At 41.4% G+C, this 25587-nt stretch overlaps 2 protein-coding genes across 4 annotated transcripts in view; both read right to left on the bottom strand.

The window, feature by feature from the left end:
- The window catches only part of LOC111969145 (signal peptide, CUB and EGF-like domain-containing protein 2), a 20910-nt gene extending 9127 nt beyond the window's left edge, over positions 1-11783 (bottom strand). Inside the window, exons 1-14 of the mRNA XM_023995085.3 lie at positions 11763-11783; positions 11256-11280; positions 8626-8751; positions 8397-8513; positions 7550-7639; positions 6808-6924; positions 5567-5626; positions 3608-3724; positions 3192-3314; positions 2677-2793; positions 2314-2403; positions 1980-2102; positions 818-988; positions 261-457 (exon numbers count right to left, since the gene is read on the bottom strand). Of these exons, the coding sequence (XP_023850853.1) occupies positions 261-457; positions 818-988; positions 1980-2102; positions 2314-2403; positions 2677-2793; positions 3192-3314; positions 3608-3724; positions 5567-5626; positions 6808-6924; positions 7550-7639; positions 8397-8513; positions 8626-8751; positions 11256-11280; positions 11763-11783 (1494 nt within the window). The remainder of the gene's footprint in view (positions 1-260; positions 458-817; positions 989-1979; positions 2103-2313; positions 2404-2676; positions 2794-3191; positions 3315-3607; positions 3725-5566; positions 5627-6807; positions 6925-7549; positions 7640-8396; positions 8514-8625; positions 8752-11255; positions 11281-11762) is intronic.
- A 2963-nt stretch (positions 11784-14746) lies between these two features.
- On the bottom strand, positions 14747-19932 carry LOC111969499 (SIN3-HDAC complex-associated factor-like). Of its 3 annotated transcripts, XM_070445463.1 has the most exons (7): positions 19818-19932; positions 18434-18578; positions 17952-18051; positions 17731-17845; positions 17382-17526; positions 17110-17236; positions 14747-17079 (listed from the first exon to the last, which is right to left on the bottom strand). In XM_070445463.1, the coding sequence occupies exons 2-7, from the start codon at positions 18559-18561 to the stop codon at positions 17014-17016; spliced, it is 681 nt and encodes a 226-aa protein (XP_070301564.1). In that variant the 5' UTR covers positions 18562-18578; positions 19818-19932; the 3' UTR covers positions 14747-17013. The 3 variants fall into 3 exon arrangements, with proteins under 3 accessions (XP_070301564.1, XP_023851444.1, XP_023851445.1); XM_023995676.2 differs by having other exon boundaries at positions 14747-17236; XM_023995677.2 differs by lacking the exon at positions 19818-19932 and adding an exon at positions 19544-19684 and having other exon boundaries at positions 14747-17236.
- Between the last annotated feature and the right edge of the window lie 5655 nt (positions 19933-25587).

Raw genomic sequence — 25587 nt, forward strand, 5'->3', positions numbered from 1 at the left:
GGTTCATACCAAATATTTACACTGTTAAGTTTGCTGAAAATAAACGCTAGTTGACAGATGAGGACGTTTCTTTTTTTTGCTGAGTTTTGAATGGAAAAAAAACTCTGATTAAACATATGAGATTATTCACCAGATTTGGTTTATTGGAATAAGGCCGGTACTATATCATGAGATTCATAACGTTTCACCATTTTGGTTTGAGAGAAAGAGCGCTAGAATATTTATGATGAGAATAAGAAGGGCATTGCTTTCTCTCATACTATGAATCTCTCTCTGCCTTTCCCACAGTGTTCCGGCAGGTCCACCGGCCGGGCCAGCCTCTTGGCCAGCTCGTAGTTAGAGCCAGCGAAGTGGAGGTGGAACTGCTCCCGGTGGATGGACTTCCTCAGGGTACGGATAGTCTTCCTCAGCCTCTTCTCTGAGCGCCGGCGCACACAGCCCAGGTCACAGCTCTCTGCTGAGAGAAACACCAGATACCAAAACTGTCATCGCAACGCAATGAGACCACAATACACACGCAAACAAAACCACACACACATACCGGTACTAAAATAGACAGACACACACACTTGTGTACATATCCATTCCAACACACAGACACCAGAACATTTGATCAACCACTTGCTCCCTCAGTATACAAGGGAAACCTCCAAACCTACACTTTCCCCAAAGATCCCACCACCGCAAAACGCCACGTCAAAACAGGAGATACTTTAACATGTTTGGCTTGTTAATTGACGAAAAGCAAGAGCAGAGAGAGAAGCAGAGTGTCAGCCAGAGGACTGGGGTCACAGCAGGGCAGGGCAGAGAGACCAACCTGTTACCTCCTCTAGGTTCACATCCAACTCAAACTCAGCCGTGATGGTGGAGCCTTCCTCCTCGTAACCCGCCTTCCTGCCGTGGCGGCTCCGCATCCGGTGGCCAGACGAGCTGCAGCGCAAGCGCACATAACTGAACTGGACGTTCTCCGTGAAGGGGGACCTGCTGTCTGTGGACACGATCAGCCACACAGGACATGGACACGCACTCACACATGCATGCACGGAGACAAACACACATGCATGCACGGAGACAAACACACACACACACATGCATGCACGGAGACAAACACACACACACACATGCATGCATGGAGACAAACACACACACACACACACGTTACTGAATAACTATATGGTCTATAACTGGTTAACTGTAGCAGGTAGAGTGAGGATAAAACTTAATTGCAATGTCACAACACTTAAATCTAAGGATATTATATCCTTTGTGTGTTTTTATTTTTTATTTAACCTTTATTTAACTAGGCAAGTTAGTTAAGAACAAATTCTTATTTTACAATGACGGCCTACACCGGCCAAACCCTCCCCTAACCCGGACAACGCTGGGCCAATTGTGCACCGCCCTATTGGACTCCCGATCACGGCTGGTTGTGATACAGTCCGGGATCAAACCAGGGTCTGTAGTGATGCCTCTAGCACTGTTCAAGTTCTGATGTTTCTAATCATTCTTTAAAAAGCAGTGACTTCTCTGTGTATCCTGTTAAACATGCACTCTTTTCCCCCTGCTCTTTTTGTTGCTTTTGGACAGGGGGATGACGAGAGGAGACTGGGAAAAGCTCCCTTTTTATTTGAACACCATGCCGGAACCCATTGTAGAAAATATTTTATCCAACAATCGGAAGTCCGTTTGATTGATAGCTGGGTAGGGCCCAACTGAAAGGCATGCTATGGCTAATTTTGTTTTCCCCTGTCAATGCCAGCCAATGTGCAGTGCTGAGACATTGAAAACATTTCAGACCGCACTACTACCCCCCACGTATTTCTTTCATATTTAGCTCACTCTCAGTTTACTACAATCTAAGCAGCCTTGAGGTCTGGTTCCTGTTATCAAGTTTGTTGCATGAAATGTAGGCAGTGCCAGGTTAATCTGCATTGTTTTAATGAATGAGGAGCTGTTGGACTTGTTAGAAACCTCTGTACCTGAGTGAGCTGCGTTCAGGCTCTCCTTCAGTCTCTCTTGACTACGTTTCAAGTTGCACTTTCCTGTGCCAGACTTAAAAGTGGCTGTGGTCTTAATTCGCAGGACACTTGACATTTCTGGTCCTACGGTACAAAGGAAATAATAGCACATTGTTAACCTTTGATAAAAAGGAAAAATCCCTTGACTTCCGTATGTCTATAAATCTAAATGCGAATACTGAAGACTTGATTTGGTATGAAGTTGATGTTTTGCCTTTATATGTTGTGTTTCTGGTTGTTTAGGTCAGGCTAGAGTGACAGAGACTGATGCAGATCTATGATGGTGTGTACTTGCCCAAGCAATATGAGCCACTTCCATTCCTTTGTGCTCCAGCCAAGCAGGGCAGAGGCATTCCACAGGTCACTGTATAAGAATCCTCCGTCCCTGTAAACGCACACAGGGGCATGAGACAGGCCACCAAAGACAAAAGGCAGAGCCACAAAAGGCCTGGTCGCCAAAAGCAAACAGACGGGTGCTGGTACATGAGACTGTAGTAGTAGTAACTCAATTTGTGTCCCAAATATATATTTCCTGTATAGGGCACTACCCTTGACCAGAGCCATGTGGGCCCTGGACAAAAGTTGTGTAATATAAAGGGAATAGGGTGCCATTTGGGATGCAGACCAATAGTAGTAGTAGTAGTAACTGATAACTCACCACTGGTGATGTGGACCTGGGACTGGCAGGTCAGGTAGCAGCGGTCACCTCCCTCCTGCCTGCTGCAGTTTAAGGTCGGTTTAGAGGGGGGCTTTGTTGCTGGGAAACCCTCTGCCTCTAGATGGAAACCATAACAAACTCACAGGTAAAGTGCAGACTTGGGCCGTGGTAGAAAGACAGACAGACGGAGGAGGGTAGAAGTTGTGAGAAGTTGTGGGAACAGAGTGAAACCTATCCAAGGAGAAGAAGAAAATGGGAACAGCAGCACTTGCCTTTATTCTACTTTTGTCCCAGGTTTTAAACCAAAGGCCAGAGAGAAAAACAGAGCAGTAAAGAGAAAGAGAAGGAAATAACTCAAAGTATCTCCTGTTTTTAGTCCCCAAAAGTTTCAAAACATACATGTGGTACACAACCACTGATTTTATGTCAAAACAGTTGACCAAAAACTCATCCGTTTATCACAACACACCCCAAGCCTTCTAGAGCCCCCCAGGCCTGAAGGGGCACTGTCTTACCGATACAATCRTTTTTGTTCCAGTGTAGCTTATAACCAGGGTGGCAGTGGCACTCAAACCCACCCATGGTGTTCTCACAACCCTGCTCACAACCTCCGTTGTTCACACTGCACTCATTTATGTCTGAGAAGAAAGCAGGGAAAACATCCATATGTTATTCGCAGAATCTCTCACCTCACTTCATTCACAAAGCATCCATTCTTTTTTCTGCAAAAACGACTAAAAACACCACAATGAACTATTCAGAATGGTGTGAAATGGTGTAGATGGTACCAAAGCTCTTTCACCATAAGCATAATACCCTATACACATTAGTTTTATAGAAAACACAAACATGAACTATTCAGAATGGTGTCAAAGCCCTTTCCCCATACCATTAGTATAATACCCCATAAGCATTAATCTTATAGTCTTACCTCCGCAGTGGGCCAGTCCATACAGGSTGTACCCTTTGTTGCAAACACACTCAAAACCACCAGGGGAGTTCACACACGTGTGACCACATGTCCTTTCGAAATAACACTCGTCTATATCTGTCATTAAAAGCAGAGGGATATCTTTTTCAAAATAAGGGTAGGTAGAATTGGGGTATAAATGGTACCAAGCATGGTACACTAGGTGATGAATGTGCATTGATTTTTTGATAGTTATTTTAGAGACAGTCAGTATCTTAATGGACGAGTTGTACAGAGAGATCGAGAATAGTTTGTAACTAAACGTTAAGATCAAAGCCGTAGGGCTTTAAACTCAGCAACATGTTAAGGATCGTACAAGGAAGAACCATTCGAGTCAACTGGCCTAAGAAGCAGTTCAGTGTCCTCTCCACTCTCATAGTCTTCATCTTCCAGCAGCAACCTACATCAGAACAACACCCCAGCTATATACTGTGCTGTCCCACAGACCCCTTGCCCCGAGATGTAGAGTTAGACAGGCAGAGAGAGTGAATATGAGAATGAGGCCTAAGCCCGAAAAAAAAAACAAGGAGTTGTGAAGAGAGAGATGGCCTTACCACTGATCCATGAGAGTGAAAAGAAAAGAGCCTACACAGGACCTTAAAGAGACTGAGACTGGACCAGAGAAAGAAAGGATCTACAACCGAAAAAGAAAAAAAAGAAGAATGAAGAGAAAGAAAAAGACTCATACCACTGACAGGAAGCAGTTGAAGTGAAATTGAGGCCTAGCCCAGTACAGAAGGCGAGATAAAAGGAACGAGAGAGGCCTAAAAAACCAGAGACAGGAAAGAAGAAAGAAAGAAGATGACGCTAACCAAAAAAAAAAAAAAAACAAAAAAATGTTATTGACTGACAGGAGCGTGAAGAGAAGGGCCTCACCCTGACAGGAGAGTGAAGAGAAAGGCCACCTGACTGAGAGTGAAGAGAGAGGCCTACCCTGACAGGAGCGTGAAAAGAAGAGGCCTACCCTGACAAGAAAGTGTAAAAAGATGGCTCCTACGACTGGAGAGTGAAGAGAAGAGGCCTACCCTGACAGGAGCGTGAAGAGAAGAGGCCTAGCGCGACTGGAGCGTGAAGAGAAGAGGCCTACCCTGAGCTGGAGCGTGGAAGGAAGAGGCTACCTGACAGAGAGTGAAGAAGAGGCCTACCTGACGAGAGCTGACGAAGAAAGCCTACCCTGCCAGGAGAGGAAAAGGGGCCTACCCGACGGAAGGTGAGAGAAGAGCCTACCTGACAGGAGCGTGAAGGAAGATCCTACCTAACTGGAACAGGAGGCGTGAGAGAAGAGAGGCCTACCCTGACAGGAGAGTGAAGAGAGAGGCCTACCCTGACAGGAGAGTGAAGAGAAGATCCTTACCCGACAGGACTGAAAGAGAAGAGGCCTACCTCTGACAGGGAGCGTGAAGAGAAGAGGCTACCCTGACAGGAGAGTGAAAGAGAAGAGGCCTACCCTGACAGAGAGAGTGAAGAGAAGAGCCTACCCTGACAGGAGAGTGAAGAAAGAGGCCTACCCTGACAGGATAGCGTGGAAGAAGAAGAGGCCTCACCTGACAGGAGCGTGAAGAGAAGAATCGCTACCCTGACAGGAGCGTGAAGAGAAGAGGCTACCTACTGAAGAGAGTGAAGAGAAGAGGCTACCCTGACAGGAGAGTGAAGAGAAGAATCCTACCCTGACAGGAGCGTGAAGAGAAGAGGCCTACCCTGACAGAGAGTGAAAGAAGAAAGGCCTACCCTGACAGGAGAGTGAAGAGAGAAGGGCCATACCCTGAAGGAGAATGAGATGAGAAAGAGGCTACCCTGACAGGAGAGGAAGATAAGAGGCCTACCCTGACAGGAGAGTGAAGAGAAGGAGGGCCATACCGTGAAGGGAACTCTCGTTCATAGAGCTTGAAGCCCTATCCAGCATTACAAATCAATAGCTGCCGATGGTGTTCCTGCAGAAGTGGTCGCAACCGCTGTTGTGCAGCTCACACTCATTAATGTCTGTGAGAGACAAATTATAAAACTGTTATTATTCAGACAGACATACACTCCCCTCCATATATATTTAGACAGAGAAGCAATTTTTAAAAATGTGTCTCTATACTTAGGAGACGGTACATAATGTCAGCTTTATTTGAGGATATTTCGATACATATCTGTTTAACCATTTAGAAATGAAAGCACTTTATGTATCTAGTCCCCCCATTTAAAGAAGTCATAAGTATATCACTTTTAGTGTGTTAAAGTTGTCAAAAGGTTAGCATTTGGTCCCATATTCCTTGCACGCAATGACTACATCAAGTTTTGCAGTTTGTTTTGGCTGTGTTTTGGGTTATGTTTTGCCCAATAGGAACTGAATGGTGAATAATGTCTTCTGCCATTTTGGAGTCACTTTTATTGTAAGTAAGAATAGAAGACGTTTCTGAACACTTCTACATTCTACATGGATGCTACCACGATTATGGATGATTCGTGAATAATGATGAGTGAGAAGGTTACAGAGGCAGAAAGAACAATCTCACTCATCATTATTCATAATTCTTTCATGATTTTTCTTAATCTGGCATTAACAAGATTGATTTAGTATTCAGAAACATATTATCTACTCACTTAGAAAGAAAATTACTCCAGTCATCATTCACCCATTCAGTTCCTGTTGGGCAAAATATAACACTAACACAACCAAAACAAACTGCAAACGCATCCAACGAGTTTGTAAAGGCACAAGCTTGATGTAGTCATTGCGTGCAAGGAATATGGGACCAAATAATAAACTGTTGACTACTTTTATACACTATAAGTGAATTCGTCCAAATACTTATGAATTATTCACATGGAGGAAATTTGATACATAAACCTGTAGCCTCATATGAAACATTTGATCTCAAATCCAAAATGCTGGGGTATAGAGCCAAATGAAAAATGTTAGCTTCACTGTCCAAATACCTATGGAGGGGAGATGTGAAGCTTGTTAAATAAGAGTACATTGAACTGAATAATAAGAGATGGAGATGAAGATGGCCTGCCTCCAAAATGGCACATATTCCCTATAAAGTGCATTACTTTTGACCAGAGCCCTATGGGCCCAGGTCAAAAGTAGAGCACTAAATAGGGAATAGAGTGCCATTTGGAACTCAGACATAGAGATGGAGTTGAGGTTCTTGGTGGACGGTTGGTCTGACCTTTGCACGTCTTCCCGTCAGGCTGCAGAGTGAAGCCCACAGGGCAGCTGCAGCGTACGCCCGTGGATGTGTCCTTACACGTGGAGTCACACCCCCCGTTATTCACCGCACAGTTCTCTGAAAGGCCAGCGTGAATAGATTCAATGTCAACATGCTGCTGTTATGTACTATACTGAATGAAGGGTTATAAAATGCCTATACATCATGTACTGTCGTTATAGAGCTATTGCCAAAGTCTGGTTTATAACAATACCAACAGACATTGAGTAGACAACAGCAGTAGTCCTAGACACTGAGCTAGCAACCAGTCACCCAGTCAATACAGTGTTTTACTAGGTGTGAACATTGACACAGCACACCATGACTGACAGTGCTATACATTGGGCAACCCAACGCCATCCCCATCCTAAACGGAAGGAAAACATGTGAAATGTACCACACTGTCACAAAAGCATATTTTTCAGGGGAGGAATCGGGCGGTGAGAAAGTGAGGGTCCATAGTCATTTGACAGTTTGTTCTAAAGCCTGTGGAATGCCTTGGTTTACTGGGCCTTGCTCTGCTCCCCTCTGAAAAACACCTGGCTGATTCCTGGCAGCATAACCCATGGTAACTAAAGTCATTCAAATAGTCCAACTGACAGAATCCTCTCAGTAGCTGAGTCTGTTTGGTTTTGTTATTTTAGTGCTGTGTAAGTAACAATGGGTAATAACAGTGGAATTTGTGCAATTATACAATTATTACCCATGAACAGTCTGCGCTTGACACGTTTGTCCACCTCAGTGAAGGACGTGGCGTTGTGATCAGAGCTCTCAGTAGTTGTCTCGTCCCGKTCTGTAATACAGACAGTGGGTGACGTGAGTAACAGTCAGTAACCTAACCAACAGAATACACGTAGATACATACACYGTYTTTTAGTKTAACTAAAATAAACARAYGTCAYCATTTAAGAAAATGGTTTGCACCAAGTTGCCTCCTGTTCTGTTCTGTRTGCTGATGCACAGTAGCTGAATTGCCCAGTGCACACCTTGGCGGTCTGTAAGTGTAGTCTACCTCCCCTGGATGTTTTTCTGTGTTCCTCTCTGTAACCAGCAGCATGTTTACACCTAAGGCATGCAGTTTGGCTGTCTATGCGTGTAGCAGATAAGGCAGGAGATGGAACTGTGAGATGGAGCTGGAGACAACTCAGTGATAATCCTGGACCCCACACACACAGTAGCGCCGCGGGAGAAACAGATACTACCCACAGGCCTACCGTACGTCTCCTTCCTATCTGACGGCTGATGCTTATCATATCCACCATGTGCAAATGGAAGAAATACACACTCGCTATCAGGAAGGATGGCAGGCTCCTCAAAAGGATTGCCTTTTCATCCACAGGCTCAATATGTGATAATTTAAACAGGTGAGTTTCAGTGGGTGAGAGTAGCAAAAAGGAGGAGAATGAAGAAGTGTACAGATGGAAATATCTAGAAGGATCCAGTCCATTTCACCGTTATTGACTAGGTAATCTGGTTTGCTATACGTAGAGATGCTTACAGCTAAGTACCAGGTATGTAAGTAGGCCTGGATGTGGTTGGTCTGCTCTTACCTACACAGGACCTGCCGTCAGTGTGCAGGGTGTACCTCACATGACACCTGCAGATGGGCCCCTGCTCCATGTCCTCGCAGGTGTGCTGGCAGCCCCCGTTACCATGGTTACAGGTCACTAGGCCAATAACACAAAACTTGGGTCAATTCCAAAGTTCAACTCATGTGTTATCTAAACAAAACTCTTGGTTGACCTGGCTAAACGATCAATCACAAAACTTCACACATACAGATGCAGCCTCTTTGGTTCTTGGCCAGCTCGAATCCTGGGCGGCACTCGCAGGCCACTCCTCCCTTGGGTGTCTCCTTGCAGATGTGAGCACAGCCATGCTCCTTATTCATACAGCTAAGGCCCTCTGGGAAAGAGAGGTAACACTTTACATTAGGTTGCTCCTATACCTGTGTAATAACACTGTAANAGCCATGCTCCTTATTCATACAGCTAAGGCCCTCTGGGAAAGAGAGGTAACACTTTACATTAGGTTGCTCCTATACCTGTGTAATAACACTGTAATTACACTACTAACAACAGTGTATTCACATGCTGTTACATATTGTTACGGATACAAGTATTCTGTGTGTATCCTGTGTGTATTTCTGTTCTCTCCTTCTCCCCTACTCACAGGTGACAATCATCATTCCTCAATCAGTCGCTAATCAGAAGACACCTGCTCCCTTTCTCCTACCCAATCACATTCCCTTTCCCTTGGTTTAAAAACCCTGTCAGTAGTTTTCTCTGGAGCTCAATCTCTCTGTCAATGCCATATGTCTGTAGATCCATTGTGTGGTTTAGCATCTACATGTCACTTTGTCCCCACCTGTGAGTATTGTTTTTGGTTATGGTGTTTGAGTGTTTGGTTGATGGTGGGAAAAGGGGGTAACCAGACAGGTCGCCCATGGGCATACACTACCCGTAGGTAAACTTTGTTAAATACACTAGTTAGAACTGGGCGGACCACCCACTGTATTTTTGGTTAGTTAGTTAGCTGTTGGTGAAGTAGGCTAGTCTAGCTTAGGGGTGTTTGTGGATACTTATTATTTCTTTCTTTGGGTCCAGCTCAGCCCATTTTCCTGCTCCCCCCATTACCGTGTGTTTGTAAATAAACCCTGAGTGTTTGACGGTAGATATTAGTTGTCGTGGTTATTTCGTTCTCACTCTTACTTTGTCACTACTATAATTTGCATGAGTTATGTTACGGGTCCCATGACCATCCCCCCTAGATTGTCGGGCCAAAGGGATTCGTAACACATATAGTACATGGTAATGAAATACAGAGGCAAAACAACTGACACTGCACAACACCAATGATGTCTGATGATAGATTATTGAAGCCCCCTGACTAGAAATCTGCCACAACCCTTTGGAGCATGGCCCAACAATAACACTTCCTAGAGAGGGCTGATGCATAAGCTGACATGCAAGTGCAGTGGACCCCTCAAATGTGCAACTCCAAATGGACTGGGCTTTTTCAAGCCATGTCAAAAAGAGAGGGGAAAGAAAACCAAGTGGCTGGGAAAGGATAAAGAGTAAAGCCCACTGGCAGAGCGAGAGAGCTTTTCCCTGAAGGCAAGCAGAAACAAAGCTAAGAACCTACACTTTGAGTGGACACCCAGATAAGTACTTTATTTAATCAGATTTTACCGTGGTCATTCTACATATTCATATACTTTATACACTGAGTTTAGAAAACATTAAGGACACCTTCAATGTTAAGTTGCAASCKCCCCCCCCCRRSCCCRKCSKKCAGATTCAATTAATCAGGGCATGGACTCTACATGGTTTTGAAAGCGTTCCACAGCGATGCTGGCCCATGTTGACTCCAATGCTTCCCATAGTTGTGTCAAGTTGGCTTGTTGGCTTTTAAATAGCTTGTCTTGCCCATTCACACTCTGAATGGCACACATACACAATCCATGTCTCAATTGTCTAAAGGCTTAAAAATCCTTCTTTAACCTGTCTCTTCCCCTTCATCTACACTGATTGAAGTGGATTTAACAAGTGACATCAATAAGGGATAATAGCTTTCACCTGGATTCACCTAGTCAATCTATGTCATGGTATGTCATGGATAGAGCAGATATCCATAATGTTTTGTACACTCAGTGTGTATGGGATTCAGAATCACACTATTATCTTCTATCCTAATACCATCATTGGCCTTCTCCCAGGTCACTGTAGAGAGCAGCTCCTTTAAACTTATGCTGCAACGGCTGAGTGGATGTGCTGGTAGGATTAGTAACTTTTCCAAGGGAAACCCAATGTAAGTGTTTAAAAGCCTTTGGATCTCTTCGTTGAATTTAGTGAGAATAAAACAACAATACTTGTGAGAGCTTTATTCTAATGTAAGACACAGGCCACAAAAGCCCAAGTGTTGCAGTTATTAACTTGTTTTGTTCTCTGGGACACGGGGCTCCTTTTCCCATAGCATGGGCCCTTTGGAGCCCGACTGCTCTAGATAATGCCACAGAGAGGGGACCGATTTAACAGCTGTCATCCATCATTGTGCTGTCAATCACACTCTTGTATGTGACCATTCGAGAATTAGCTCCATAATTCTCTGCTATGCCCCTGACACGGCTTAGTAGCCTACCTTAACACAAACACACATACACACACACATAGGGATGCACACACACAATCACACAAACACACATAAGGACGCACACACACACACACACATAGACTGAGACACAAACAGACAGAAACATGCATGGACTGAGACACAACAGACATGCATGCATACACACACGCACACACACACAGACAGACACAGAGAGACACATACTGTACATACACACATTTGAAGGTGGGAAGGAGAGTTGGAAGCCATCACAGGGCAGGTATTCCAGGGGTACTCACCCACAGAGCGGTGGATACATGTGTGCTGGTTTCACTGGAGAGAAGCCCTCTTTGCAGGCGGCACTCATAACTCCCCATGGTGTTGACCACATGTTATATGCACCCTCCATTGTTGAAGACACACTCGTCCAATCTGCAGGCAGAGCCAGGACATGACTTCTCAGAACAATGAAATAACTGGATGAATGTTCATGAATTCCTAGGCTAAGTCTTCATGAAAACATAAAGAATATTACAACAAATCTCTATTTACCTGGCTGTCACCACATTGTTCAATGCCTTAGCAGAATAGAACGAATTCCCTATTGAAATCATACACTTTTAATGCCATCTTTAATTCACCGTATAGCCTAAAGTGTATATCTGGAAATGATTGTCAGACACTCAATACATCAAATGCTTGTTTACCTTGTAGTCTGAAATGTATCTTACCTAGACAATTATGTCCATCGTGCGCTAAATTGAATCCATCATGGCAAGTGCAACGATAATGCCTGGTATTGTTACATTCGTGTACACAGCCACCATTGTACTCGATTCGCATTCATCAATGTCAAAAGGGAGTCAAATCGAGATTGATGAATGTTTGCCATTTGAGCATTTAATGGAAAAGGGTAATTTTCAAACAATGGGCCACATCATTTAATAAAAGTAATGCATTATGCCAATGATATGATATATAATCAAATGTCATTGAAACTTGTCTTGGAATCCAAGGAACTATTGGTCCAAAGAATCAAATGTGTCTCATATGATCCAATACAACATGAGTGATGAAAGAAACAAGGAATTACAGAGGAGATAATTACCTCACAATGTGTTACCTTTACCTCGCCTTTAAAGCCTACTTTACACGTGCACTTGTAAAGAGGCTTGGGTATTTTGACAAATAGCATCAATGGGACAGCCATCACTTCCTTCTGCGCATGCATCTGGATTTGAAATCACATTATGGCATAAAATGTTACCAGAACAACATTTCGTTATGAATCTCAAAAAATCTGTGATTTTAGTCATGGACATTAGATTATGGGATTAATGTGGTCCTCATTAAATCCCCAATATTCAATTCAACACTGAATAATTTCAGTTAAATAGGTAAAAGTCTAATTCGCCAGTTCTGAGTACTAAAGTTAACAAAACATTGATCGATTGGAACCTGATCCATTATTCTCAAAAGTGTTAAAGTTAAGAAAAAATACAAGTCAGGACCCATTCCTTATCATCGGACATTTGTTATTCCTTTTACCTGAAAACAAGTTAGTAGGTAGGTTCAAAGTAGGACTTCATTAAAAAAGCAAACAGACAAAAGAGTTTCATCAAGTTCAATTTTTACAATTGAAGCCAAAAACTGAGTGGCAAAGTATAATAATGGTAAACAAAAAAAGTCTGCCAAGTAGTTGAAACTATACATCATTGAAAACAACAAACAACATGAGCGCAAACACTCTTATAAAAAGTGCATAAAACAGCCTTTAAACTCACACAACGCACCTGGATTCTCTAGAAGAGCGGCGATTTGGCGAGTATTTAACAAGAGCAAAAACAAACAAAAGTCCATGGCAATACAAATAGCTCCATGGTGATATGATCCAAGTTTTGGAGGTGTCCTTAAAAGGATGCGTTTGCACTGAAGTCTCTGACCAAGTGTCCGCCTCATTCTAGCCTGTCAGTCGGCTTCACGAGTGGCTCTGGAAAGAGAAAGGAGTGTGTGTGTGGTGTGCGCGCGTGTGCGTGTTCTGAGTGAGAGAGAGTGAGAGAGAGAGAGAGAGCAGAGAGAGAGAGAGAGAGAGAGAGAGGTAGAGAGAGAGAGAGAGAGAGATAGATAGTGTCTCTATTATTTTTAAACTTTTGTGAGTTGTAATGCTTATATTGAGTTCTGATTGTTATTTTCACTTGTGTTTATTATATATTACACTACTTGTTGGCAATGTAAAATGTTCCTATGCCAATAAAGCCCTTTACTTGAAATTTAGAAGAGAGGAGAGAGAGAGAGAGAGAGAGAGAGAGTACTGAAAACAGAAGCAATTGAGAATATTAGATAAGGCTGTATAACTGATTTTATAACCATCAAATTATAGCCTAAAGTATTTTAAGTAGGCCTAGGAAATGTGTCTCTCTTCTGGCTGGACGAAAAGAGTGGTTCCCGAAATATTCCTTAAAAGCCTGACTTTGTAAAATAAATGTAACTCCGCAAATCTGCACCGTGCCCTGTTCTATGTTCTTTTTCATCCTCCTGTTGTAMAAAGCGGGCATCTCTGAATGCCCAATCCTCGAAATAATGGTGGCCATAAATTATCCCATTGTATTTCACACTTGACTGCTCCAGACTTGTCTAGAGTCTTTGTCGGCGATCAAAGTGCCATCCTTTGAAATCCGTCTGTTGTCTAAAACTCGTTTTGTTGAAATAGGAGCGCACGCAAAGCTGCGTTGAATCGCGCTCCTCTGTATCCAAGTGAATATAAATTTCACATAAGATCTAGGCCAAGGCTTTTGCAGCGTTCAAATCATGTCGGAAACTCGGGACCTCCGAGTTAAAATCAATGTAATTTATTTGCGTAGAGCTTACTATAGGTTGATAATGAGATACCTCTCATTTGGGAAACTAGGGTATCATCTTTCTACAACGAGTATGACGCGTTCATGTGCTTGTCGGAACTAGGAACCTCCGAGTTAAAATTAACGTAAGTTATTTAAAATTAACGTAAGTTATTTGCTTAGAGCTTACTATTGGTTGATACTGATACTTCCCAAGTGCGAAACTCGGGATCATCCTTATACAACGAGTTGGCAAATCTTACATTTCCGAGTTCCGAACATGGTTTAAGCAAGTCGGATTTTTTCCGAGTTTCCGACATGAGATGAACGAGACATTGAATAGGCAATCGACATTGGAACATGGATTTATGCTGCGTCATGTCATGTCGGAATCTCGGGACCTCTGAGTTAAAATGAAAGTAAATTATTTGCGTGGAGCTTCCTATTAATTGATGCTGSTACCTTCCGTCTAGGTTAGCATGACGTGATGCGGCTTTATATTGAAGAAGCCTTCATGCGAGCTACTTTAGGCGCCTTTGAGTGTTCAACGTCAGGGGCAAAATCGAATATTGAGCGCATTACCCGCTCAATATTCGATTATCCGAATGAAAATGAGAGGTTTGGGCAACAGACATTCTGTGCCTCGTAGGCCTACCTGTGATCATTGATTCTGCGCACTGCTCCCGTGTGAGGCGCTAGCCGTACTTTCACAAGGTGGGTTGGCATTTCTCAGATGTCACTTCCTAAGAGTACTGGCGACGAAATTAAAATAGTATAGTTGTGAGCTATTATACTGAACTAGTGAAAAAAGTCGGTCAAGTGCAACTCATGAAATGCATTATTCATTGCTTTAATTTAAACCAACCCTCTCTCCAATCTCTACGATGACTGAACGAGTGTTAAGGTTTGAGTACCATCTAGCGGTTGAAATGAGATCACGCAGACCCAAAAAGGATATTTTATGTTTTATTACAAGACAGAACTAATGTAGTTGTTGAGATACAGAATAACAATATAGACAAAAACATAACAAAATCGAAAGAAGTGCACAGAATGAAAATGACTTGAAGGTCCTAACGGTTCAATTAACAGCATCAGTTTTACAAATGGATTTGAAATAAATAAATATTAAATGACATTACAGATTGAATTTCATAATGTAAAAGGAACGTTCATTCTTATAAGGCACACCTCATATGATCAAATGTACCATGCAAACACCAATAAAATAGGCATTTCCCTATATACAAAAACAGTTTAGAATTTCCATCTTGATAAAAGGAAGCAGCAGCTCTCCTTTAAATGACATTATTTAAGAATCACAGAAAGATTTTCAACACTCAACTAACAGTATATTGACACAAACCAGTCTAATGTGATGAAGTTCAGTTACAGCAAATAAATAACTTTGCACAACAGGATACCCTGTCTACTAGCCAGGTGCCAGATCTGTTTGTGCTCTTGCAAACGCCATTAATATCATTGTCAACCCATACAATGTTTGGCATGACAAAGAGTAACAAGAAGTTGGCATGACGGAACAGACAGACTGGCACTCAGGCTACCTGTCTGCATGTCTGACAACAAACTGATAATAATTCATGCCACTTACTGCAAAACTGTGCATTATTTAACAGAGGTACACATCTTATTGGTTTGACTCGACCATTAACCATAAACGTATGTTGTCCCTTGAGGCAAAGTTTCATTCTAAATATGAAATATCGCACAAAAAAAAAAAAAATGAAAACGCTGAAAAAACTATTTGCTACGAGGCAGAGATGGACTTACAAACGTTGCTCCTTTAACATTTWGGTAATTTCTCACATTCAAAATGTCTGCATAGTCTCAGCTTTGATTTGCTTTCTGTAGATGAACAAAACAAAAAATATAAAACACACGTTCAATAACAGAATATCAAGATGCCAACAAACACAGAACATTAATAGTGTAAGTATTGCTTTGGCCTTCAACTCATCTCATAGGACAAAGATATGGGTGGTAATCAGCAGGCACAAACTGTGTTACTGTCAGAAGTTGTCCAACACCACAACGCAAATTTTCATAATCAGTTGCAAAATCTTTGCTGCATTGTGCCTTACCAAACACAACACCCTGAAGTGTTGTGACAAACTTGGGGATTAGGCTAGCCACTTATTGGCCAATGAATAAGTTACAAGTGATGCCATAAAAGTATGCCTCAATCTAAATATTTTCACATCTGTACACATTTAGTGATTTAAAAATATGAGTTGTCAATCCTGTAATTTAAAATAGTTCTCATAGCCAAAACACTCACAAGTGTATATACAAGAACACTTCAACATATGGTTATAAAATGTGCATTTTCAGTTCACGGAAGACTACAAATAAATAATTGCTGGTTTTCATTCCAAGACAGAGATGAGTTCTGCATGCTTGGTCTAACTCAATCTACCGTGATTCACTTGCATGAAATTGCTGGAAAAGCAATGGATAAGCTCATAGTACGGAGTGTTTACAAATCCGACAATGTACAATACTACTCAGCTCTTGCCAAACCATGCATGTGTGGGAGAGTGAGACAATGCATGCATGTATACATTTAAAAGGCCATTCATAATGTATAAACTCACTGAAGACCCCCCAAAATACTCTCATAGCCCATAACCCTTTATATATTAAGATGCTATAAATCAAATTATTCTGCTTGAGTGTCAGGGGAACATAAGTATAAGAAAACACTTAATGTCCATGCCATCAATGCAAATAAGCTGTTTTTTTWAATCTAGCTGGTGGAGTCTTGCATATCAGCACATGAACACTTCATTGCCAATTAGACAGCTGTAAAATGTTTTWAAAAAAGACTGGGTGCTGGCAAAAGGAACATAATATATACACAAACGCTGGTAACCGTAACACAGAAAATAAGCTTTAAATGTTGCAAACCAAATTAAATCAGACCTGGATAGTGTGCCCTTCAAGGCCAAATATAATTCTGCCTCCTCATCCTATAAATAGTACAACTAATGCCTTTATAAAAACAATTTTTTGGTTCTTTTTGGTTTTCTTAAAAAAAGATAAGAAAGTTCATGTATAAAAAACACATATCAAAGCAAAAAAAAGAAAATCATTTAGCAGTCTAAATGCAGTGAACTAATAAGGAATGGTTTTGGGGGTAGTCTGCCACTGGAGACAACTTGTGGTGCAATTGACACCCCAAGGGGGTGCTCAAGAGCCATCACCAGTCCTCTTTCAGGGCCTCTGGTAGCAGGAGAGGTGGGGGGTGAATGGTGGGAAGGGGAAGGTGCGGGGGGTGAATGGTGGGAAGGGGAAGGTGCGTGTCCTGCATGGGAACCAACGTCTCCTGCTTCTTGGAGCTGCAGCAGGGCTTGAAGAGACGTGGGTCAATCATCACCTCACCAAAACGCCCTTTGTAGACAATCCCACAGCACACCTTTTGCCTACAGGGAAGAGGATGAAGTATCCATTCAATAGTTTGTCCTAAAAACTAAATTTCTTCAGAATTGTCCCAGATAAACTACAGTACTAAATTATAAACTTAGATTTTCCAGACAGACTACAATTTCATATACTTCATTGACATACCTTTTCCAGTAAGAACGGTCCAGGAAGGAAAAGACAGAAGGAGTGGGGCGCCTCTGTTTGGACTCAATGTCTGAGCCGTCATCTGACTCGTAGCTGGGGGACTGGGATGGAGACATGCTTGAGGTCGTGCTGTGGGCATCAGAGTCTGAAAGGACAAACAGGACAATTTGTGGCATTCTCTCATGGTAAATGATTTACAGGCAACATCTGCATGTCTACCTGGATCTTCCAAGTAGGGCCTAATGACAAAAGTGAAACAAAGACTTATGCAGTAAAACCTAGTGGTTTAAAAATGTCGAAGGTGTATATATACTATCATTTTGTTGATTTAACAAGACAAGTGACCTACTTTGTCTTTTGAATTTGTGAAGCCTCTTCAGTTTGTTTTTCTTCTTCCCATCACTGCTCTTCATCTTCTTGGGTTTGGTTAGCTTGAAGCCAGGCCCAGCTCTTGCATCTACAACCTAATGTCATATAATACATGTCAATCACTCAACTTCCACACAGCATCAATTACATGAAAAATCACAGTGAATCCTCATTGAACTAAAATAACAAGATGATGCATACATGGTTCCAGTTCTTCTTAGAGCCTTTTGGCAGTTTTTTCCATCTTTTTACTAACAGCACACAGGCATTGCAGATGTCTCCCACACGATCCTCTGACAACCTTGATAAATAATCAAGGAAATGAAAACACAAGCACAATAAACAATACACCTCAAGCAAATCAGTAAACATCATTACATAACAGACATAACATTAACTTAAATATAAAGCACTGCAAATTTAGCATCGCTGTTCTTCAGACAGCAAAAAAACAAGGTAAGCCATCCTAGAATCAGTCCTAGACTAGTTAATAATATCTTCCCAATTCAATCTGTTGACCATCACTTGTTTGACCTTTTATGGCATACAATCACTGGTGCAAACTCTGCATTAACATGAATTACAATATACAATACAGAAATAAAAGGGTGTAGTGTTTAATACTCCCTGAAAAGGAAGTATTTGATGAATGCAATGTTATGTCATTAACACTTAAAGCTTACCCAAAACATAGCCTGAAGGTTTCTTCGTATCTGCTGCTGTCAGTAAAGCGTGAACTGGAGGACTTGGTTTTGCAAATGCAACATCCTTCATGGCTGCGATATATTTTCGACTTGTGAAAACCAAACATGATGATCAATGGGAAACCTACAGAGAAAGAACAAATAGATTACCAAAGAATGCCACCCATTAAATGCAGAATAGTAATAGCACTGTAACGTTACTGCTGTAATGCTTTCCCCTGGTGGAATTACATTATTTCCAGTTAGAAGTCTTATTCTACAATTTCAGCGATCCATGATATAACTTCACTCCGAGACAAGCGTTCTCATATTTATTGACGATTGGCCTATTTTAACTACACAAAAAAGCAATACGGAGCAAATAAATAAATATAACCTTTTTTGTGCATTTAGATACACCTTTCATCAATCTTGCAAGCTACTATACAAATGAATGACAATCACTTAGCCACCGGTGATAGATCTGCTAGACGTCCCCGTTATTATGCATACACAATTAACCTTATAGGCTGCGACTCCCATCTCGCTTTTTTGTTTCCTGACAGGAGGAGACTATTTTTAAACAAAGCTCGCGGGACAGGAACCAAAGGATGAAATTGTTCGAATGGTTTTTAAGCACAGACTCACAACTAAATCTAGCCAACCATTGCAAGCTAGCTATTCCATTTATTAGATTACAATACACCAACGGTATATTGCCAAAACGATCATTGTTACTTGCAAGCAATCAAACAAAATAGAATGGCAGCATCTGGCAAACRCCGCTAGTAATGACGCCATCGCTGGCTAACTTGGCTACTACAAATACTCGACAAATTAGAACAGTGGGTCGCTGGTAATACATTAACTATGCTTTTCTTATTGTCCTTTTGATTAACCGTGTTTACAACTGATATGTTCCCGTCGGGAAAGTGATTCTCAGTTACTTGGGGAATCCGAAACAAAAAGCGGGGAAGGAGAACTCCTTTCACTGAAGAAACAAAAAGCGGACGAAGTCATAAAAAACAAATGCGACATAAAAAAGTGATTTGAGCGACACTGGCTTGTTTTATAATTTCAAATGAAATAGTTGTAAGATTTAACACGCACAATACTTTATATCGTTTCCTTCCCTTTAAATTCAAACGTTGGCCCACTGAGAGCGCCAAATAGCAATCTGACTATTGTTGTTAGCTAGCCTGCTAACGTTAGCTAGCTACCACGCCACGCTCCATATCCATGCTCTCCCATTGTTACAATGACCCCCTTGCAGATATAGTTCGCACGCAACAGACTAAAATTAAATGTAAGATATGTAAAACATTAGCATTTGCGTTAATTTCTAATTGCAAATTGCGTAAAGGGTAAATAACAGCGGACTTACCGAACAAAAACTTTGAATCTTCACCGTTGTCTTTTTACACACTGCGCATGCCTTACTACTACTGCTGCTGCATACAGCTGGGTATTAGAATGACATTAGCATACAAAAACATGAACATAAAGCCTTCCATCGTAGAAACACCATATTAGGAGTGTAACGTGTCCGTTTGAAAACAATTTCAACCAATTGGCGCACACTATGCATGGTATTTAACAATATGGGATTCTGGGAGTAGTAGTGTGTGGAAATGCTTTCCGTCTTATCCTATGTAATCAACACCTCATTAGACTCCATGTCCCAGCAAGCATCGTATCATCAACGTATGAATGGACAATAACAAATAATTATTTGAAATGGCGCGAAGAGTTTGTTTACATTTTAAAACCAGCAAATGTTGTTGTTACAAGTGTTGATATCAGTGTTTGATTTCTCTGCTAGGTACAGTTCTGTTATTTTTGCTCTACAGTTCATATGGGGAATATATGGGAGCATTTACAATACCAATAACCATATAGCAATTTATAGTGTACCCATTCCAGTCAGTTATAATCCTTTAATAAAAATACAAAAAACATATCCATATTAATGCATTTCTGTAATTGTATTCTTTATTTWTTTTTTTACACTGTACACATTTCCTCACTTAGTAAACACTACATTATACGGCTATGCCAATAAATTTACAACAGTATTGAAAAACAAAAATATATCTCCCAAGATGCTCATGTCGATTGTAAATGGAATAGTACAACCAACACAATTCAGACGTTGGCACAGGAAAGACATCCTTCACACCTACTTCTATCAGACTGCTGTTGTTATTCATCATCATATGCTGCACAGTAAATGGAGGAGGTCCAATGATTCTCATCTAGATCTRGGGTAGATTTTTTTGTGTGATGTGGATTAAATTGCATAGCAGAAACACCAACAGTTCAGAGGAGAATTGTTTGCTCTATTTTGAATCTGGCCTTTTATAGCAACCATATGTACCACTCATTATTAATTTAAGTGGCAATCAGCTCATACAATTTTCACTACTGAACAGACATGATGTTGTAAACCTGCCAGGAATGGGCAGAACAGGTGAGGAATAATGAGAAGTTGTTGGAAAGAAGGATGCACTGGTTAGAGGTATTTACACGAAGGCTGTCATTTTATAAATGACTCACTTTCTACCAAGCCATGGTTATGATGAGTACTGTACTGTTGAAGAGTTGTGTGTCAAGTGTGAAGCACTGACATGGCCGTATAGTGATACTTCTCCAACTGAATACATATTGTGCATCACTAGCATACGCTACATTATCTTATTCACAGGGGGAGCCAGGAGCCTCTTATTCCATATAAAATAGTTGCATKCTACGGTACTTCCAGMGGGATTGATCCAAACTTACKCARTGTCATATTGATMTAGYTGAATCAGTTTRCCACCCTACACAAACATCTATACCATGTCATATTCATACTTATAAAGCATAKTTCTGCATCATTTGCTTCAAGCTCTGCATTATGACAGTTAGAATTAGAACAGAGCAAGCAACTTGACAGACATATCAAAATAATACTGTTCTTCTCRGAAAATATATTAACAGTTTTTCTTCCTTGTTTTCCTTTTTAGAATATAGCCYTTGTCAGCAGTTCACAATAACAATGAAAATATTTAGCTTTCAATAAAGTAGTATACAACAGGTGGGTTATCTTCTTCAACAAAGTGAAAGTCACGGATCGTAATAGAAAACATATTCTTAACGTCTAACAGCAACATTGTTGAGGATAAAAATAACAACACATTTTGAAAGGCTCATTGCACTTAATATATGGCAAATGTAACAGTAGCTTTAATATAAGCCAGAAATCGTCCCTTAATTGTTCAAGTCTCTTCCTGCATAAAAAGGTTAAATTGTTCTTTAGTGGTCCCTAACAGTCTTCCTTAGTCAGGTCCAATTGGTGTGAACGAAGGAGGGCCTAGATACCGATCCCTTTGACAAGTGAAGCTTCTAGGGTAATGTTGAACTCCTGCAAAGTCTGTAGCACTCTGATCAGAGAATTTACCAATGAGCGGTCCTTTATCAGTGCTGTGTCTTCGTACATTTGSACTGTGATTGGACAGTCTGCGAGGAGAGCGATCCAGTGGTGTAACAAATGGTCCCTAGGAAGAGCAGAGAGAAARAGGAAGTTTACCAGACTGACTTCAGGGAACTTTTTTAGTAAATCCTCATACCTGCTAAAAGACAGGATAGGAAGGGCTCAAGCTTGGTTATGACTGAGGTATTATTTACGTTGCATTTAGGCATGTCTGGTCTCGCTATGTGCTACTTAAAAAGATTTCTGACAAAGAACAAAGAGAAGGTATTTCATTGAAGTGGCAGGTGCATTTGAGCTATAGTACCAAGCCCTGTTCTGCCACAAAGGGTTGAGAGAGAGAAAGAGGAAGTCTGAGGTGTCATAACAGGTAGGATATATATTGTATGTTTTTAACTAGTGTGTGGAAGCTTAAGGTGGGATTATAAACTGGGTGGTTAGAGCCCTGAATGCTAATTGGTTGACAGCTGTATGACAAAACATTTATTTTTACTGCTCTAATTACGTTGACAACCAGTTTATAATAGCAATAAGGCACCTCGGGAGTTTATGGTATATGGCTAATATACCACGGCTAAGGGCTGTATCCCGAGTGGCTCAGCGGTCGAAGGCACTGCATCTCAGTGCAAGAGGTACAAGCAGTCCCTGGTTTGAATCCAGGCTGTATCACATCCGGCCGTGATTGGGAGTCCCATAGGGTGGTGCACAATTGGCCCAGCATTGTCCGGGGTAGGCTGTCATTGTAAATAACAATTTGTTGTTAACTGACTTGCCTGGTTAAATAAATAAAATATCCAGGCACTCCGCTTTGCGTCGTGCATAAGAACAGCCCTTAGCTGTGATATATTGGCCATATACCACACCCCCTCGTGCTTTATTGCTTAACTATACAACCATAAAAAAATTATTGTATTTCTATGTATACAACCTCCACAAATACACACACACACTCATACAATGCCCAACAGGATAGGCAGACACACAGTGTGAGGGAGAATAACTGAAGCAGGAGGCGGGGAGGGATCACCCTAGCACTACAAAAGAGGACAAAGCCGCCCACTCTGTTATCACAGTGATAAATGCTGTGCTGCTATTAGGGTTGCACATTTTGGGGAATATTCAGAGGTGGAAACTTTCTGTGGGAATTAACAGGAATATATGGGAATTAACTGAAATATATGCAAATTAATAATAATACCATTTAAATGGAGATGTTTTTTGCATTGGATATATTTACCATGTCATATGGAGACAGAAACATAGACCTTTTACCTTATCATAAGTAGACATAATTGCAAATGATTAAATCCTTCCAATAGAAATAAAAAAAACAATTTAGTTACGAATTTAACTTCAATTAAATGAGTTGACTCTTCACATGGGATGATTTTACTGAACAACAAAAGAAAGGGAATATTGAATGATCCCCAATGATCCATCTCATCTTCCAAAAACGTTTTCAACATACATCTGTAAAATTATAGTCTAGAAACTAAAGCTTTGGTTATCTTCCTCTCAGGCTTCCATGTCTTCTCCCAGGACCTCCTCAATGTCCACTTCGTGAACATCAGACTCCGAGGTCTCATCTTCACTGTCACTTTTTTACCTTGTTGAGGATGGCTCGTTGTCAGGCTCAAAAAGCCAAAAATTTGACCGGATGACACCCCAATTTTTCAGCCCTTGTATTGGTCAGTCTGTTGCGGGCTTCGGTGTGTGTGTTCCCAAACAAGGACCAGTTGCGCTCTGAGGCGGCTGATGTTGGTGGGATTTGGAGGATCATGGCGGCAACAGGGGAAAGAGCCTCAGATCCACAAAGTCCCTATCACCAGGTGGCTGATGAGATATGTTGGCACGACTGCCATATTGCATCTCCATCCCAAAGCCCTTGCTTGGAAGTGTACTTCGCCAGACTGCCAAGAACCTTGCCCTCATCCAGGCCAAGGTGGCGAGACACAGTAGTGTTGACACCATAAGACTTGTTGATCTCTGCACCAGACAGGATGCTCTTGCCAGGATACTTGGGGTCCAACATGTACGCTGTGGCGTGTATGAGCTTCAGGCAAAAGTCTTCACGCTTTCTGATATATTTCAGAACTGCAGTTTCCTCTGCTTGGAGCAACAGTGAAATGGGCAGGGCAGTACGGATTTATTCTCTTACATCTGCAAGCAGAGTCTGAACATCAGACAGGATGGCATTGTCTCCCTCAATCCGTGCAATGGCTACAGCTATAGGTTTCAGGAGTTTCAGGTCGCTTACCACTCTCTCCCAAAATACATCATCCAGTAGGATCCTCTTGATGGGGCTGTCCATATGGGCAGACTGTGATATGGCCATTTCTTGAAGAGACTCTTTCCCCTCCAGGAGACTGTCAAGCATGATGACAACACCACCCCAAATGGTGTTGCTGGGCAGCTTCAATGTGGTGCTCTTAATCTTCTCACTTTGATTGGTGAGGTAGATTGCTGCTATAACTTGATGACCCTTCACATACCTAACCATTTCCTTGGCACTTCTCTGACTACGTTCCTCCATTGAGTCAAAAAAACTTCTGATTCCAGGAGGACCATGAGCTGTTGCTATTGATAAGGTGTCTGATTCATCATTTTCACCTCGAATAGAAGTAGAGGGACTTTTGTCAGAGGTTGCTTGTTGTGAGCGCTGAGGGAACTTTATGCACTTGGCCAGATGATTCTGCATCTTTGTTGCATTCTTCACATTTGATTTGGCACAGTATTTGCACATGTACACAGCTTTTCCTTCTACATTAGCTGCAGTGAAATGTCTCCACACATCAGTGGCATTTTCCTGTAAAGATGAGAAAAAAATTAGTAAAAACAACCTGAATACAATTCCATGTACAAATAAATAGTTAAGCAGTTAGATTAAACAACTATTTTGTAAGATACATGTTTTAAAATGAAACATGTATGGAAACAGGTGAATTAACACTCCTCAGTTAGCAGGCTCAAGCAAGCTAAAACCCACATGGTAGCAAAAACTAACTAGCAGAAATTGTTAACAAGTTAGAAATGATTTAAACACACTTTGCTGTAGGCTACTATTTACTAGTTAACAACAAATCATGGATGTCATATTACATATATTCATCCAACCCAGTATTGTAATCAAAACTTACCAGAAAACATGTAGTCCTTGGCTCAGACAAGGAAGTGTAGTAGTGTGGGCTCAATAGCATCTCATTAGTGTGCAATATCTTGAGAATCAGCTGTACATGTGATGGAAGAGTGCACTGCACATGTGATAGAAGAATGCAATCTTTATGCAGAGGGTTGCAATTCCATTGAATTGGGGATAGTTTAACCAAAATATGCCCCAAGACCTAGAATTGCTAACCTAGAACAGGTTCACTGTTATAAGCTAACTTTTTTGATGAATTTAAGCTAAATTCCCCAAATTCCAGGGCTTAACTTCCCATGGAAAATGTCCTGAAAAATTACGGACATTTACCGGAAAGTTTCCGATCCTTTGCAACCCTAGCTGCTATTAGAGAGATAATGAAAACACCTCTCTTTCAGTTGAATTGAAGATGTCATGTAAAACATCTCAAGCAATCTAATTTGCCCTTTTGACCAGGACATTTAGTGCTGTACAATGAATTCCCATTCAAATGTTCCTGATGGTAGCTGTTGTTCTGAGTGTGTTTGTGAGGCTACAGAGGAGATA

This window comes from Salvelinus sp. IW2-2015, linkage group LG10, assembly GCF_002910315.2.
Source record: "Salvelinus sp. IW2-2015 linkage group LG10, ASM291031v2, whole genome shotgun sequence".
NCBI lineage: Eukaryota > Metazoa > Chordata > Actinopteri > Salmoniformes > Salmonidae > Salvelinus > Salvelinus sp. IW2-2015.